The 18,616-nt window shown below is 43.3% G+C and overlaps 1 protein-coding gene across 1 annotated transcript in view; it reads right to left on the reverse strand.

The window, feature by feature from the left end:
• Positions 1-18,616, reverse strand: part of FER1L6 (fer-1 like family member 6) — a 200,170-nt gene that overhangs the window by 116,816 nt on the left and 64,738 nt on the right. The window contains exons 17-18 of the mRNA XM_089677552.1: positions 14,528-14,680; positions 10,871-11,054 (exon numbers count right to left, since the gene is read on the reverse strand). Coding sequence (XP_089533678.1) covers positions 10,871-11,054; positions 14,528-14,680 — 337 coding nt within the window. The remainder of the gene's footprint in view (positions 1-10,870; positions 11,055-14,527; positions 14,681-18,616) is intronic.

An 18,616-nucleotide genomic window follows, 5' to 3' on the forward strand; every position in this document is an offset into this window, starting at 1 on the left:
CAGGTCGTTACCGGCTGTGTCCACCGATTAGCGGCAATCACTGACAGAGAGCAGGGCTGAAGTAGCTCTGCTCTCTGTCAGTTCCCTGACAGCTCCTGACATGCTGAGCCGGAGAGAAGAGTTTATCTCTCCCGATCAGCAAGTCCCCCATGCAGTACACACCCCGCCCCCTAGTAAAACACTCCCTCACACAGTTAACCCTTTCAGTAAATAAAAAAAGTTAACCCCTTCCTCCCCAGTGCCATTAGTAGAGTGTCAGTGTTTTCTTTTTGCACTGATCACTTTATTGGTGTCACTGGGGATGTCAGTGACCCCAAGTCAGTTCCCCCCCAGTGTCAGAATGTCCGCCGCAGTCCCGCCATAAGTCGTTCATCGCCGCCATAAGTCGCTGATCGCTGCCATTATTAGTATAAAAAAAAATTAAAAATCCCAGCATCTTTACCGCGATTTGTAAATGCTATAACTTTCACGTAAACTAATTAATTTACACGTATTGGGGTTTTTTGTAGCAAAGACATGTCGCAGAATGCATTTTGGCCAACATTTATGACGAAAGTTGATTTTTAAATTTTTTTTACTGTACATGTTTTATTGCAAAAAGTTCAAAATATTTTTTTTTTTATCAAAATTGTCAGACTTTTTTTTTTATAGCGCAAAAAATAAAAAATGCACAGGGGATCAAATACCACTGAAAGAAAGCTCTATTTGTGTGAAAAAAAGGACATAAATTTAATTTATGTACCATTTTGCATGACTGCACAATTGTCTGTTAAACTAGCGCAGCGCTGTATAGCAAAAAAATGGCGTAAATTGCAGTATCTATACCATAGTTTGTAGACGCTATAACTTTCACACAAAGCAATCAATATACACTTATTGGGATTTTTTTTTACCAAAAACATGGAGCAGAATACATTTTGGCCTAAATTTATAACTAACTTTGAGTTTACTATATATTTTTTATAGCTGAAAGTAAAAAATATAATTTTTCTTCAACATTTTTGGTATTTTTTTGTTTATAGCGTGAAAAATAAAAAGCGCACAGGTGATCAAATACCACTGAAAGAAAGCTCTATTTGTGTGAAAAAAGGACGTAAATTTCGTTTGAGTGCAGCATTGCATGACCGCGCAATTATCAGTTGAGTTAGTGCAGCACCGAGTAGCAAAAAGAGTCCTGGTCATTAAGGGAGGTAAATCCTCAGGAGGGCAAGTGGTTAAAGGGGAACTTCCCCTTTCAAGTGACTGGCAGATGTGATGAATGGAGCTCTCCATGGTTCTGAAAATGTTTTTACACGCAATCAGCACAAGCAGAGCTTCACCCAAAATGGGAAGTTCCGCTTGTTTGCAGTCTCCCCCCTCCACTGCCACATCTGGCACTTTTTGGGGCAGAGGGGGGAGTGGGTACCTGGTTTTGACAGGTACCCGCTCCCACTTCTGGGTCAGATCACCACAGAAAAGTTCGGCTCCCATTCTCCTTAGCCCTGTAGCATTCTGGGACTCATTTTACAAAGCTCAGTACAGCTCGCGCATGCGCAGTATGAAACTGGCTGTGCAGCTGCAAGGCTTCACCTCCAGTTTCCCATACCTAAGATTCTGGCGCCTGCACCCGAAGCCGATTGAAGAGAGGAGACTGGAGCTTCTCTTTAACTAATGATATATTTAACCTGCACGGTGACACAGAGAGGGGAAGATTTACTAAAAGCTGGTGCACACGGAATCTGGTGAGCCGTGCATGGTAACCAATCAACTGCTAGGTTTTAGGCTCCTTTCACACGGGCGTTCCTTTTTTTCATCAGTTCAGTCCAAGAAAAAAACAGTTCACATCAGTTTTTCATCAGTTTACATCTGTCTTCCATCCATTTCCATCCATTTTTTATCCGTTTTTTTTTTTAACGGAAGAAAAATAGGGTTTTCTTCCGTTCAAAAAAAAACAGATGTTAGCAGATGCGGACATTAACATGCAAACAGATGATCATCCGTTTACATCCGATAGTCCATAGAAATACATGGGTGTCCGTTTTTCATCCGTAAACAGACATATGGAACGCCTGTGTGAAAGGGGTCTTATTATCAAAGCTTAAGGGTCCTTTCACATGGGACCCGGTTAACGGATCTGCTTGCTCAGTGGAGGGATCTCTCTGCCGATCCCCGCTGAGCAAGCGGATGACAGGTCTGTGTCACAGAGCAGCTTGCTCTACTCAATGGGCGGTCAGATGGAAACGGACCACCTTTCAACCGACCCGATCCAACAGAAGGAAGGGCAATTGGATCCCCATCCGTTCCTTTTTCGGCAGATCGGATTGGATGTTGGCTTGTGTAAACAGACACATGTCCGTTTATACCCACCGTTCCATAGAGGAGAATGGAGGTTCCGATTGGGTCCGCCTGAAAAACGGACAGGTGGACCCGATCAGAATGTCCATGTTAAAGGGGCCTAAATGAGAAGGGAGAAGCTGATTGCTTACTATGTACAGCTGCGCCAGATTCTGGGTACACCAGTTTTAGTAAATCTCACCTATAAGGTGACATTAAACCTGCACTGTAAATAATCACAGTAGCTTTGACAGAGAAGAGGAAGAAGAGTGGGGATTTCAAACTCCAGGACTACTGAAGCATCTGCAGGGGGTACTGACAACTCAGCAATCCCGGAGGTAAGTACAGTGGGGACCGGGGTGGGTGGGGAGGGTGTCCAGTGTTAGTTTACTTTTACATGTTTTCTGTAAAGGTGAACTAACCCCCTAACCACAGCACAGGAAAATCAGGTCTTATCTGTCAGACAAGGTTATGCTAAGTAGCAGAGCTGTGCAATTCACAGTACTGGATGTACAGAAATGAAGTAAAACAGCTCCTATACAGTATAATTATTTCACCTTTTTATATATCTGGAGTTCAGCTTTAAAATCATGCTGCCTCTGGGCTCTTTCACACGGACGTTCCGATCGGATCGGATTGGATGTTGGCGGGTCTAAATGGACACATGTCCATTTATACCTTCTACTCCATACAGGAGAATGGAGGTTCCGATCGGGTCCGCCTGCCCATTTTTTCAGGCGGACCCGATCGGAACCTCCATTCTCCTTTATGGAGCGGCGGGTATAAATGGAGGTTCTGATTGGGTCCACCTGAAAAACGGGCAGGCAGGACCCGTTGTGTCTGCTCTGCAGCAGCGGAGGGGACACAGAGCTGTCATCTGCATGCTCAGCGGGGGATCTCTCCACTGAGCAAGCGGATCCGCTAAACAGGTCCGCCCCATGTAAAAAGGATTCATATCTCTGCAGTCTGGCCAGGAATCCTGTACAGACTGTCTGATCCCAACGTGAGTTGCTTTTTTGTCCTTAAGCTACCAGCCAATGAGGGATGATCCCCAACCTTCTCCCTAATTTTCAAGTAGCAATGTTGGGAACCTTAATAAAGGACCCTATTAATGGTAAAGGTCATTGTAAACGTTTCAGTGGACACAGAGATGTAAAATCAAGCAAAGCTACAATAAAAAGTGACAGGCAGCCAGGTCTGTTTATAGGATTTTATGGGCCACTGGTTTGTAATTTAATGTCATGGAATGTATTGATCTAGTGCATGTAGAGAGCATCCCAAACGTAGAAAGTGGATTCACACGGTGCAAATTGAAAAAAAAAAAAAGAAAACCTATTCCTACAGAGAAATGAGGCTGCTAGTGTTGATCTCCTTTTGAAAATGCTAGTTCCCTGGATGTGTTTAGATTCAGTATTTACTTAGTCATTGACCTGCAACAAGCATGCCGATTGGGAGCAGTGATTTAGTTCTCAATTTGCCAAGCGCTTACATGTTACAATGGCTAAATGGTTAGCACTCCCGCCTGGCAGCACTAGGGTTGTTGGCAGGGGCTGACTGACAACTCATGGGGCCCCCGGGCAATAGGGGATCATGGGGCCCCTGTGTCCTTGCCCAAACTCAAAAAAGCCTATGAAAAAGGTACCAGGGGCATCTCATGGGGACCCCTACTGACCCGGGCCCTCGGGCAGTGCCCGAGTTTCCAAATGGTCAGTCCACCCCTGGTCGTTGGTTCGAATCCCAACCACCTGCCTGGAGTTTGCATGTTCTCCCTGTGCCTGCGTGGGTTTCCTCCCACACTCCAAAGACATGCTGGTAGGTTAATTGGCTCCTGTCTAAATTGGCCCTAGTATGTGCATGTATGAATGTGAGTTAGGGACCTTAGATTGTACGCCCGTTGAGGATTAGGGACTGATGTGAATGTACAATATAACCTTCTGGCAATGGAACGTATTGATGCGCCATCCTGGAGGAGTTGGACTGCCTGTGCAACCTCTGTAGGGTCCAGGTATCGCCTCATGCTACCATTAGTGACACGGACCCTAGCCAAATGCAAAACTAGTGAAAAACAGTCAGAAAAGAGGAGTAGGGAAAAAATGTCAGTGGCCTTTACCTGTAAAACCATTCCTGTTTTGGGGGTCGTCTCATTGTTGCCCATCCAGTGCACCTGTTGTTAATTTGATTATCACCAAAGCAGCTGAAACTGATAAACAACCCCCTCTGCTACTTACCTGACCAGATCAATATCCCAGAAGTTTCATTGACTTGATGCTATACTCTGATTAAAGTGTGCCTTTAATTTTTTTGATTACACATCTTCCCCGTGCTCCTCTGGAACATTTTTAGAGTTCTATCTGGTTCAGGTTTTGCATCTCTCTGTTTTGGCAATTTAAGCTCATCTGGAACTCAGAGTCGGTGCTCTGGAGCCTGGGGAACAGACAAGTTATGTCCAGGGGCGGACTGACAACTCATGGGGCCCCAGGCAATAGGGGATCATGGGGACCCTGTGTCCTTGCCCAAACTCAAAAAAGCCTATGAAAAAGGTACCAGGGGCATCTCATGGGGCCCCCTACTGACCCCGGGCCCTCGGGCAGTGCCCGAGTTTCCAAATGGTCAGTCCACCCCTGGTTATGTCTGTTAGTGTTGATGGAAAGTTGCCAAACTGTGGAGGCTGGCAAGCAATAGGCTTGGACGGCCTGTAAATCAGCATTTATAATGGTGTAATTAGTGCCTGGGCATGGCTAGGATTTAGTTTTTGCAAGTTTTTTTCCCTGCTTCTATCACTGAACAGCACTTGCAAGGAGACTTGTAAATACCACATATAAACACACCGCTGTACTGGTACCCCAGGGAGAGTTGTACCTGTTACCTATCCCCAGCTCACTATATATATATATATATATATATATATATATATATATATTTACACATATATATAAAATGCATTCCCATAAAAAGGCTTGGGTTTTCTACTTGTGCTAAAAATGCAGGATCCTTTTAGCTGAGTATTTATTACCAGCCGATAAGATTTAAAGTAATGAAAAAACATGTTAGTGAGAGTGGGCATCCCTCCGCCATCCATCTTTTCCTTCTATAATGTGTTATGGAGCTTGTGACTGCTACTTACAGTTTAGTGTCTGATCTATGTGTTTAATAATAACTACAAACACACAGAGTCAATGTTCCAGAATCCTAATGGTTCCTTGAAGTATTACCACAGTAAAAAAGTCTTAACATTTTGCTGCTGACCATTAACCACTTGAGTACCAGCCTGTATATATCTATTACCAGGACATATTTAAGTTTTTAGTGCTGTGATAGTTTGACTGACAAACTATCATTCAACACTGTACACTGGATATAATTTTTTGAGGCAGATAGAGTTCTGTTTTGAGTTTTTTTTTAATAACCACAGACTGTTTTTACTATACAAAGGAACCATATATATAACCACATATGAAAGGGACCAAAAATTTTGAAAATAAAAATGATTTTCTGACTGCCTATTTCTTGAAACCCTAAAATGCCAGGACAGTATAAACACCCCAAAAATTCTTTATTTTCATTTAGGACATACTGTATACAGTGCAGCAGTCAGAGTACACGGGCAAGGACTGTGTAATAAACAGCACAGCTACCAGATTTTAGAGGTCAGATTTTATTGCCCCCTTATGGTGGTGGTCTGTGGTGAGTGCTCCATAACTTGGTCGGTAGAGTTTTTTCCTTCATAATATGTTATAGTATGGTGGCCTGTGTGCAGGGGCGGACTGACAACTCATGGGGCCTCCGGGCAATAGGGGATCATGGGGCCCCTGTGTCCTTGCCCAAACTCAAAAAAGCCTATGAAAAAGGTATCAGGGGCATCTCATGGGGCCCCCTACTGACCCCGGGCCCTTGGACAGTGCCCGAGTTTCCAAATGGTCAGTCCGCCCCTGCCTGTGTGTATTCTTTATAGTGAGTATATGCCCAATGTGTACCCCCTTGCTGTTCATTGGTGGTCAGTGTGCCCCCTTTGCGGTCACTATGCCCCCCTTTCCTTGGTGGTCTGTGAGAGCAGTGTTGCATAGGAATGGTGATCTGAGGCAGAAGCGACACTGTGATTGGTTCTCAGCAATCGCAAAGCACAAAACCACTGCGTCTCTGGCTGTGTGTACAGGTGAAACTCGAAAAATTTGAATATCGTGCAAAAGTTCATTTATTTCAGTAATGCAACTTAAAAGGTGAAACTAATATATGAGATAGACTCATTACATGCAAAGCAAGATAGTTCAAGCTGCGATTTGTCATAATTGTGATGATTATGGCTTACAGCTCATGAAAACCCCAAATCCACAATCTCAGAAAATGAGAATATTGTGAAATATATGTGAAGAATATTTGTCTGAGCCACTGTGAAATTGTGGAGCAAAAAGCTGGTTCCCTTTCATGGAGACCACCAGGTATGACAAAAAGAGAGCCAGTCTTTCTAATAGAAGGAGTGGCTAGAAGGTAAACCTACACATTCAGACAATGTAGCAAAATGTTCTTTTGATGTACTAGAGCTGGAGAGAGAGATAGGAGAACAATGTCCTCATTGGGGTAAAAGGCCACCTTAAAAATAAAGGAGATTGTAGGCCTCAACACCATGTTACCCTGCCAGTTATGACAGATGATTGGAATAAGGAAAGTAACCTTGTGGGTAAGAGTAGGGGGAATATCCCTGATGGGTTTGAAAGGCAGTCTTTGAAGAGCAGAGAGAACCAAATTCAAGCCCCATGGAGTTGCAGATGGCTGAACAGGAGGAGAGACACCCTGTGTAAAAGTCTTGACCGAAGAATAGGAGCCTAGCTGTCTTTTATAATAAAATCACAAGGACCGAGATCTGCCCCGTGATGGTACTCCAGACCCGATTACAGAAATGTTAGGGATCCTTTTTTGAAATATTTTGTGGGATGAAATCTTCTCTACTTGCACCAGGCAAAGTAAGCCTTCCATGTGTGATGGTAGATCTTGCGGCAAGTTTTAATCTTCCAACAATGCGGGTAATACTGATATCAGAGAAACCGTCAAGGTCCTACCTTTTCCCAGAGGTTATGTTTCTCCATGTGCTGGCATCCATGTTGGATTTCTGCAGAGCATGATGGGAATCTTCTATGCCTTCTGGTCTCTGAGGTCCATCCCCCAGAGGGGTGAGGCTGATTACATATAAGCCTGTGATCCGCACATGCCCTTTGCACTTGTGTCTTGGTGTTGCTATAACTCTGTTCTGACTCTCGTGACTCTCCTGGAATCTGACTCGGCTTGTGACCTGACCATTCTTTGTGTTCTCCTTTGATCTGACCCTCCGTTGCTGCACTCAGCCCGTGACCCGTGATTCTCGTCTGCTGTCCTGTACCGTTTTGTCCCGTTGTTGTCGACCCGGCCTGCCCAACTACTCTATTGTCTTTTCCACCAACTCACGCCATTGGCGGTGGCCATTAACGCAACTGAGGTGTCTCGGGGGCCGCGACCTGGTTCCTGGCTGCGTCAAGTCCATCCCCACCATCAGGGGCCCTGGTGAAGGGCAGCCTGGGACTTAGACTCCGTGCCCTGGGGGACTTCGGTCTGTGGGTGGTGGTTGTCACCAGCCAGTGCGTTATTGTTATTAGGCCTGCCTGTCCGTTCCTCAGCTCCTGCCCTGACAGAAACCCCTGGATTTCAAGACCTGCAAATCTACAGCCATGCTTTAAAGCTAGTGTCCGTGAAGCAGGGTGATAAACTGGTCCTTGGTATAGGTGACCTGATCTGGATTTAGATCATGGGGTGTCTGCCAGAATTTTGAAAAGATTTGAGTACCACATCCACCCGGGCCAGTTGGGAGCTATGAGGATCACAGGAATGCACTCCATCTTGATCCTGTCAAACATATGAGAAAGGAGTTTCAGAGAAGGAAAGACAAAGATCAGGCTGTACTCCCACGGAATAACCAGACATCTACTGCTCCCACCATCTCTACATCTGAAGACAGACCCAATCAGTTTGCTGTTGAATCTAGAGGCCTGGAGGTCCACATTTAGCATTCCCCACCAGTGAATCACTCTGAAACATGGTGTAGCAACCATTCTTCTGGGTTCAGGTGCCTTTTTCTGAGGTAGTCTGCCTGCTAATTGTCCTCGCTTGGCGTATGAATGTCGGACAAGACTTGAATGTGGAGTTCTGCCGAGGTTAGAATACATTCTACCTCTCTTGCTGGAGAAAGACTTCTGGCTCGTTTCTGATGATTGATGTATGCCACTGCTGTGGCATTGTCCATCGGAATTCTAATTGGATGACCCTAGGAGTTTGTGTGCTGAGTGCCCAATACTGCAGAGCCATCCAAATTGCTCAGATCCCCAGAATGTTAATCAGGAGACAAGACTCATCTGGATACCAAGTCCCCTGCACCCACAAGGTGTCTAGGAATCTTGGCTAGCCCTTCATTCTGACATCCATTGGTAGAATCTTTAAGAAAGCAGGAGGAATGATTTCCCCAACTCCAGAGCAGGATCCCTGAGCCAAAAGACCAGCGATAATCCAGGCCTCCTCTTAGGGGTCTAGAATGAAATGAACAAATGACACTGCCTTTAAGGAGACTACCATCAAACCTAGAGCAATCGTGCAGAATTGCAGAGTTGAACAGCTCCTGGTCTATAGAGACAGAGTTTGAAAGTGGAACCTTTTTTTTCTTGGTGAATAAAAAAACTCTGACTCCAGCTGGGTCTAAGATGAGACCCTGATTTTCCAAACCGTGAAACATTGGAAAGGTTGGAGTTGGAACAATGACATTAAATTCTTGGCTCATAAGACCTGCAAGAACAGCATGAAATTCTTCTAATATGTGCAGACACACGGGCAGGTTGAATAACATGAAGAGGGCAGGTAGCAAAGAACAGAACTCTAGCTTGTAGCCCCTGGAATCCACATATCTTACCCAGGCATCTGATATGTTTTATGACCATCAAGTGTCCACAAAAGCCAACATACGCCCATGCACCTTACATGCCAAAGAGCACTTGCAGAGTTTTGGAGATCTTGGGGCCCAAGGTTTTGTGATTTGGCTCCTGGCTTGGATCCAGACTTGGAGGTTGAAATCTGGGAGTAACAAAAGAGGCCTCAGAGTGGTAAGCAGTCCTCCAGTTTGTGGCTTAGGCTTCTCCAGCTGGGGTAAGTGAGTGCTTTTATCCCAAGCGACACCCTTTTTTAGTATGTTAAAAGAAACACCAAAGAAATGTTTACCATTAGGAATGCATAACAAGCACCTTTTACATTGCTTTTCCACAGATCAACATTTTAGCCATAGAGCTTTCTGTATTTGTACTGACAGGAGACTGACTTGTAAAATAAGACACACAATGATGACAAATCCTTGTACACAGTAGCATAAGCGCTCTACAGATAAAGGGCCAGTAAGAATTGGTAGCTGACTCTTGACAAAGGCGAAAAAAAAAATTGAAGCATGCTCGACATGGAGGGTTATACTTGGCTGGCCAACAGCTTTTTTGCTTTCCAGTGTAGAATTCCCCCTATACAGTGAAGGAAATGCGTATTTGCTCCCCTGCTGATTTTGAATGTTTGCCCACTCACAAAGAAATGATCAGTCTAAAAATCGAATGTTCGGTGTATTGTAACACTGAGAGACAGAATAGCAACAAAAAATTCAAAAGAAATGCATGTCTAACAAAAAATGCACTGATTTGCATGTTCATGAAGGAAATAAGTATTTGATCCCCTATCATTCAGCAGGATTTCTGGCTACCAGGTGTATTTCATACAGGTAGCAAGCTGAGATTAGAAACAGTCTCTTAAAGGGAGTGCTGCTAATTTAATTTTGTTACCTGTATAAAAGACATCTGTTCACAGGAGCAATCAAACAATCAGATTCCAAACTCTCCACCATGGCAAAGACCAAAGAGCTGTCCAAGGATGTCAGGGGCAAGATTGTAGACCTACACAAGGCTGGACTGGGCTACCAAACTATTGCCAAGCAGCTTGGTGAGAAGGTGACAACAGCTGGTGCAATCATTCACAAATGAAAGAAAGTTTTTTTGGCACCATTTAACCACTTGCCCTCCAGAGGATTTACACCCCTTCCTGACCAGGCTATTTTTTGCGTTACGGCACTGCGTTACTTTAGCTGACAATTGCGTGGTCATGCAACACTGCACCCAAATTACATTTACATCTTTTTTAGCATGTGGGACGATCAAAGGGTTAACTGTGTGTCGTTTTACATCATGTTCTGTGTTTCACTGTAAGCACACTGCTTTGCATTGCATGACAGTTACAAGCATGATTCCCAAAGGCAGAGGCATGATGGGACTTGTAGTTCACCAACAGCTGGAGGGCCACAGTTGCCCACCCCTGGCCTAGGTAGTTAATCATTGCAAAACTGAACTACACGGCCTTTTTAATGTCTTGAATCTTTCTTTTTTTAACTGCAATGTACTATAGGTAGGCTTCTCATTCATAACACTTTATATATTTTAATGTTGTAAATAATATTTCAAGTTATTTTGAGTATGTGCTATAGGTAATGCAAAAGAAAAATGGCAGGTTTTCCTACTTTTATATACAAGATTCCCAGGGGGTGGTGGCCCATGGTGCCCACTTGAAGCTTGTTGAGTTTCAATCTCATATCCAATGGGTAAGTTCTCAAAGATGGAGTGTGAATACTTGCTGGAGCCCAGCCATAGAAAGACATCAACCTTTGCTTGAACATTCCAGCCTGGACCTCTCTTGCCTGGGAGCTGCAGGAGGAGAAAAGCATTAAAAGGAATCCCTCACTCAGAAAATTCTTGGTCATGCAGTATTACAGGGGTGTACTGACAACTCATGGGGCCCCCGGGCAACAGGGGATCATGGGGCCCCTGTGTCCTTGCCCAAACTCAAAAAAGTCTATGAAAAAGGTACCAGGGGCATCTCATGGGGCCCCCTACTGACCCTGGGTCCTCGGGCAGTGCCTGAGTTTCCAAATGGTCAGCCCGCCCCTGTGCAGTAATTTACAAAATAAAATGTTTCCATTTTAAGCATGTCAGTGTGTACATTGATGTTACAATGCAAATTAAAACTAACTCTTGTAGGGGAATGGGACATGTGCAAGCTGTGAGAAGACTCAGAGAACCGTACAGTGAATGGGGTAAAGGAGATGTTGAGAGGAGTCAGAATACTTAGAGATATGATGAAGAGGGTTCAGGGTATGCGGAGATGAGTCAGAAAGCTCAGAACTGTAAGGAGAAGGGGGTGCAAAAGATTCTGAGAGGAGTCAGAAGTTTCAGAACTGTAGGCGGAAGGGGGTACAGGGGATGCTGTGAGCAGTCAGAAGTCCCAAATAACTGTACTTAACCCCTTCATGCCTAAGGGTAAAACAAATCTAAATGCCTAAGCACAATTTTGCAACATTGACATGTGTTAGTAAAACCGTACATATCACCACAACTAATTTGTACATCCAGGTGCATTATACCTTGTTTTTTTCAGGACAAATTGGGCTTTCATTTGGTGGTAAATGGTAATGGATATCTCCTGATTATGTTTTTATTATCAAAGGAAAACTGGCCCAAAATAGTAAAAAACAAATATTTTTTTTAAATTTAGCTGTGTTTCTTGTTACAACCATAACCTATCACCAAAGAACAACCCAAAATACATTTTCCAGCTCTTGACAATAGCAGCTATACCATATATGTGTATGTTATTTGTTGTTTTTTGACACTGATACCAAATTTTTTTTTTAAATCCTGAGCTTTGACTCTGACCTTTTGACCTAGACCTTTGACCCTGACCTTGACCCAAACACTTACCCTGGCACTGAAATAGATCAAACCTTGATTTAAGTATATTTTTATTTATTTACAATTTTTTTTCCCCCTCTATGCCAGGAGTTAGAGAGATACAATGTATCTCTCTCCTCCATTCATAGAGAGAGAAAAAAACCCAAGGGGGCCGGGCTGTACAGTGACTGATCACTGTGATAGCCAATCAGAGGCTATCACAGCGATCATGTGACCCTGAATCGTAAGTCCTGGGTCCCGAACGTTAGAAAGAGACCAAGAGCTCTCAGTGACACCCCGGTCTTTGTGCTGGGAGCACGCCGTGCGGTGCGCTCCCAGCAGAAAGACAGGTAGGCAAGTACGTGGCCCCATAGAAAAAAGGCCAGTTCTGTGAGGCCGCATATTTGTGTGATGTTGGCATCAAGAGGTTAAAGTAGTTGTGAACATACCATGTTATAGACACTTATTAATACAGAAATAACTATGTAGGCACCATAACTGCTTTTGCTTAGTTTCAGAATTTATCTTTCTTAAAGTTTTACAAGGTTAAACAGTTCTGTCATGTGACCACGCATCTCTTCTTTTTGATAGTTGATAGTTTAAGAGCCAGGCTGTGATTAAGTGGGGGGGGGGGGGTGCCAGAGGCAGGCTGTAATTGGTCAGGGGCATGGCGGTTAAACAGACTACACAATACAGGCATGCTGTGTGTCTACTCAGTGTCCTGTATCTTGGAACGGCCACCCTAAGGCCTAGTTCATACTGGCATTGAAAGCAGGTGTTTGAGGGGCATTTTTAATGTTCCTCAAAGGCCTATGTAAATTATACTATTGGCAGCACGCAGTGCTGTTCACGTTATCAAAACATGAAGTGTTAGCATTGCGTAGTTTCAAAACTGAAGCCTCATGTCATGTCAGGAGGAGTTTGAAGCCTTTCAATGCCTCCCATTCAAGTCTATGGTGACTCTTCGCAAACACGCAGGCATCATCTCTGCACCGTTTTTTAGAGCCAGTGGTCGGGATTCTTTGTAATAGCAGTTGGAGTGGCTAACTAGCCACTCGATCACTATTACAAGCAGTGGGAGGGGACGTCCCTCCTTTTCCGCCTCTTACTCAGGCTTTCCCATCCCACTGGGAGACCCAACCAGTAAGCATGTCTGCCGGCTGGTTGGACAGCCGAACAAAGCCGGGATGGGCCATGATTGGCTTTCTGCTAAGGTAACCCGGAATTGATGACCTGTCATCACCTCCAGTTTACCCGCATGCCAATGGCGCCATTTTTAAAAACTCAAAAGCATTCAAAAACACAGATATTGGTGTTTTTTATGCTTTTAAGTGCAGCAGAGGGATTTGGGGTCTTATAGACTCCAGATCCCTCCATAAAGAGTACTTGTCACATGTTTATTGCTGTCACAAGGATGTTTTAAAAAATTAAAGAAACAGTATAAAAAAATGAATTAATTAGATAATTAGAAAAAAAATGTAAGTTCCCCCCCCCCCACCCCGTGCTTGCAAGTAAAGGTAAACGCACACGTTGGACCCTCACATGTGCAAACAGTGATCCCATACATGTGAGGTATCACCGCATAGACCTCCTCTGTAAATCTAAAGTAGTAACCTGTAATTTACGTTGTTTGTCGCAATTGCACGGGCGTGTGCAATTTTAAATCATGACATGTTTGGAATCTATTTACTCTGCATCATCTTTCGGCAAACATTCTCTTTTAAATTGTACAAGAAATTGGGTTATATATTGTGGTTTTTTGCAAAAACATTTAAAAAAGTGTATTTTTTTCCCAAAAAAATTGTGTTTGAAAAACCGCTGCGCAATACCATGTCACATAACAAATTTTAAAACCCCCCAATTTATTTTCTAGGACCACTGCTTTATAAAAAATACTTAAACCCCCCAAACATTACGTAATTTTCTAGCAAAAAAAAAAAGATTGTGAGATGTGAACAAAAAGTGCCAGAAAAAGCCTGGTCCTTAAGTGTAAAATCATCACATTGCACAGGGGTTGGGGCTTTTACTAAAGGGCAACATTATTTGGACCTGGGCATTTGTCTATATACAGCCTGTTCAGGGGCGGACTGACCATTTGGAAACTCGGGCACTGCCGGGTCAGTAGGGGGCTCCATGAGATGCCCCTTGTACCTTTTTCATAGGCTTTTTTGAGTTTGGGCAAGGACACAGGGGCCCCATGATCCCCTATTGCCCAGGGGCCCCATGAGTTGTCAGTCCGCCCCTGAGCCTGTTATGTTGTTACATTGTCTGTATACAGCCCTGGATAACTGTCTAACCCTCAACAGGGTGCCTAAACCAGAAAAGATGAACATCGCTGCTTTGGCTTTCAATATTTAAAACCGTGTTCCATGAAACAGATGTTAGGGAAAAGGTTAGATCCTGAATTGTGTGTTTCTTGGGGAATTGCTCTCTGAATGTCAGCTACTTACTTTGAAAAAAAGGGTTTTGATCTTTCCACAGTGGTGTCCTTTCTCTTCAGGCGTCGGGGAGTAGAGAATGTCTCTGGCTGGGATCCGAGCATAGGCCACTCGCTTGTTGTTACTGAGAAGCCAGATGAAGACATCGGGTACCGTGTGTTGGGGCTGCAGAAGAAAGGAGAACAACGTTAATATTGCTCCTACAGATTATTTTCGCAGCTGCCATTGCTCATTTGTACATGATTCAAAGCGGCCATCTTTATCCTTTCCTCAATGCTTAGCATGTCACTGACCTGCAACGAGCATGTTCAGATTATATCACGCATGAGCATGTTCCTTGTCTGTGGCTTTCCAGTCAATGAAGAAAGGTTGGGTGTCTTGGTGTGGCAATAGAGTTGCCACCTCATCCCTTTAAAACCACAAACCGGCATTTTTGCCCATTTTTTGGGACAAAAAAATGGCAAAAAAACACAAATGTTGAAAAACGTGGGAAAACGCAGCTAAACGCTAATGCAAAAACACAAAAAAAAGCTGAGTGCTTATAGTGCTTGTGAGCTACTATGGTGAATTTCAATTGTGCTAAATTCAATCAATTATATCCCCCTGATGAAGCCACGTGACCTGGCGGTGTAACGCGTAGGGGAGGGGCTCTGACGTCACCACGTTTGTCAGCTATTCACGGCGAGTATAGGAGGTGTGCAGAGCCCACATAAAGGCTTATACCAAACCAAAAAGGCGCAATTTATTTTTGAATAATGTGAGTGGTATTATACAGCTTATACAAATAAAATACTCAAAAGGATAAGGCACGATGTTTTTTCTTCTTTTCTGATATCACTTATGTGGAGTACTGGAGGGGACATAAGGAGGAATTAGACCCCTGGAGGTGAGAAGGAAGAATCCATCCATCCATAACCAATACAGGGATCAGTGCATTGGAGAGACACCAGATGGAAAAATTAGAATATTACAACGCTATATCATCTGAGAAGGATTTCTGGCGCAGGAGCATTTCATCAGTCCACATAGGACAAAAAGCTATTTTAGTCTAAATATCAATTAGGCTAAAAAGGAGGTGAGTGCATAGAAAGAGTATTATCGATCCTTTCACTGAAGCAGGTCTTTTTGAACTAATATTCAAAGAGGATTCTTTATATATATTTATGGACACATTTTTATGTGAATTTCCTATTATATTGTTTTTATATGAATTTCCCATTATATTGATTTTTTTCACTATTGATTCACTTTTTCACTTTTGATGATTGTTTTATATATTTAATTAGTATCTGAGCTTTATGTTGATACATCACGCGTGTACGGATATATTTTAATTTTTTATCACATTTATATTTCTTCAATTTAATGATTCTAGTATACATGGGTAATGTGTAAATATTATTAATAATCACGGGAGCGCTACACTATTTTTTAACTATTTATACTAAAAAAAGCTGAAAAAACTCACGTTTTTTAACCTGACTTTACACAACTAATGTTACCAGCGTTATCAAAACGCCCCGTGTGCATGAGGACTGAAACCGAACACATAGTAAATACACAGGTTCTGAGGTTAATTTATTGCACATAAGGCACTCAGTGAGTTTAATTACCACCAGGGGCGGACTGACCATTTGGAAACTCGGGCACTGCCCGAGGGCCCGAAGTCAGCAGGGGGCCCCATGAGATGCCCCTGGTACCTTTTTCATAGGCTTTTTTGAGTTTGGGCAAGGACACAGGGGCCCCATGATCCCCTATTGCCCGGGGGCCCCATGAGTTGTCAGTCCGCCCCTGATTACCACCTTACCCTAGGTTCGCATCTGTGAGGGTGGTGCCGCTGCGGATCCACACGGAAATCCGTGCAGCCGCACCATCCGCACAGAGAATTGCAGACCCGCGGGCGGGTGCCATTAGTTCCAATGGCACACCGCCCACACTGGGAAACGCAACCGTATGGGGAACTGAGGTTCCCGTGTGGGCTGCGTTTTCCAAAGTAGTGCATGGACTTCTTTCCCTGCGTGTCATGGGCATGGGAGTCCATTCAAATGAATAGGCTCTCGTGCCCAAGCAAAACGCGACCCGCACAGCCGCATAGGTTTGAACTGGGAGTTAATCAGCCACAGAACCTGTGTAATTAATATGTGTAACACTGGTAACATTAGCTGTGTAAAGTCACGTTAAAAAGTGAGTTTTTCAGCTTTATTTAGTGCTTTTGCATTAGCGTTTAGCTGCGTTTTTCCAAGTTTTTCAGCGTTTGTGTTTTTTCACCATTTTGTTGCCAAAAAAATGGGCAAAAGCATTGGTTTACGGTGTTTTGCCACGTTTTGCAGTGTTAGAGTGTTTTTATAGCTAAAAAATTCCTCTAGAGGCCCACTAGTCCTGGTTTTTTTTTCCAGCCAGAAAACGCTCGTGCCAAAAAACGTTTATGGACACATAGGATAACATGCTGTAGAAAAAAACTTCAAAAGCCAAAAACAGCCGCTGTAAAAACGTCAAGTGTGCATTAGGCTTTAAAGGGATGAGGTGGCAACCCTACGCGGTAATGAAGCTTCACATATATTTAAAAGAAGACTCTGTTGAATACATTTGCAATTGAAATATCGGAAACAGTTTAGAAAGTCTGATGTGCTGGCTGGCTGAATTGATTGCTAGGAAATGGTTGTATTATTTGGTGATCTATTCTACTCACGGTACCTTTCCTGTGTTAATTATAAATTGATTTCCATGGATGCCAAAGATTGGTTTTCTGGTTTTAATATCAGGTGCCTTGGGCTTCTTTGTAAACATTTTAGTCATGGCCCTGTCCTCCCTGCCTGTATTTGTTTGACCAGGGCAGGGAAGGTCTTACAAGGGAAAACAATTAAAATTTAAATAAGAATATTACAAAATTTGTACATAATAATAATAAATATAAAAATGTATAGGGTAAAGCCCACAGACTCATAATAAAATATAAAAAAAATGTAAAAATAAAATTAAAGGATGAATTCACTTTTTAGACAAAAATAATAAATGCAAATTTTTTTTGCAGGTAAAAAAATCTGCATTTATTATTTTTGTCTACAGGAGCCTGAAAAGCATTGCACCAGAGATCAGTAGATCGCTGATGCCATTTAGGTCTCCTGCAGACCTGTCAGAACATCTGTTTGCCGCTAGCAGATATAACGATAGGAAGCATCAATGAACTACCATGATGCTCCACAGTCGCTAAGGCGGTCGGGACTTGCAGTTCATTCATTCACAGAAGTCTGTGAATGAGCAATGCTGCTGTGTGGGTGGAGCCCCACATGGCTGATCTGTTTTCAAATTGGACAGATAGTACGGGGAAACTTCTCCCCATACTATCTATCAGTGGGATGGAGGGCAGGAGGTGGTGGCTGCAGCTATGGGAACATGTTACATGTTACCCTAAAAATGTATAGAACATGTAACATGTTCCCAAAGGTGAACGTATCCTTTAAATGATCAAAGTTGTAAATCTGTAAATCATTTTTAAAGACAAAATAGCAAAGGGTTGGACAATAGCTGGGTCTGGAGCAGCATTTTGTTTTCAGCCCCATCACATGTCAGATTTTTGCCCTTTCTATCTCATTTCACAGACCTTTGGCCTCTCAGTGCAAACACAGGATTTCCCAGCAACACTTACCAGCCAGCCTGCAAGACAACCAATTTTGCCCTGTCTAACAGTTTGCTTTAAAAACAGAGGGTTTTGCTTGCACACATTTGCAAATACATACGTAAGCCACAGTCTCGCATCAAGAGTCCTCTGTATACTGTTGACCTAACTAAAATTTCCAAAACCTCCATATTGGGAGCACATGTATCAATGGATAGGTTAAGGGCATGTGTGCCTGGAGGAGCCTATCCCTCCTTAAAGGCACGTGATGCCCAGCTATACCAAAACGACAGCAAAAGCATCCAGTGCATCCCTGCATCCAAATAGCCAACTACACAAAAAATGGCAACCATCCCAACCTATAACCAGCTTTAGCAGTAAGGTGCACATGTAATTTTCACAGAAGGAAATAAATAATTAAATGTATACGGTAATGAAGTAGTGGCCCATGTATGTAGTATTTAAGAAATGGAAAAATATAATAG

This window comes from Staurois parvus, unplaced genomic scaffold (genome assembly GCF_062004578.1).
Source record: "Staurois parvus isolate SC_StPar_1 unplaced genomic scaffold, SC_StPar_1.0 ptg000187l, whole genome shotgun sequence".
NCBI classification, from domain to species: domain Eukaryota; kingdom Metazoa; phylum Chordata; class Amphibia; order Anura; family Ranidae; genus Staurois; species Staurois parvus.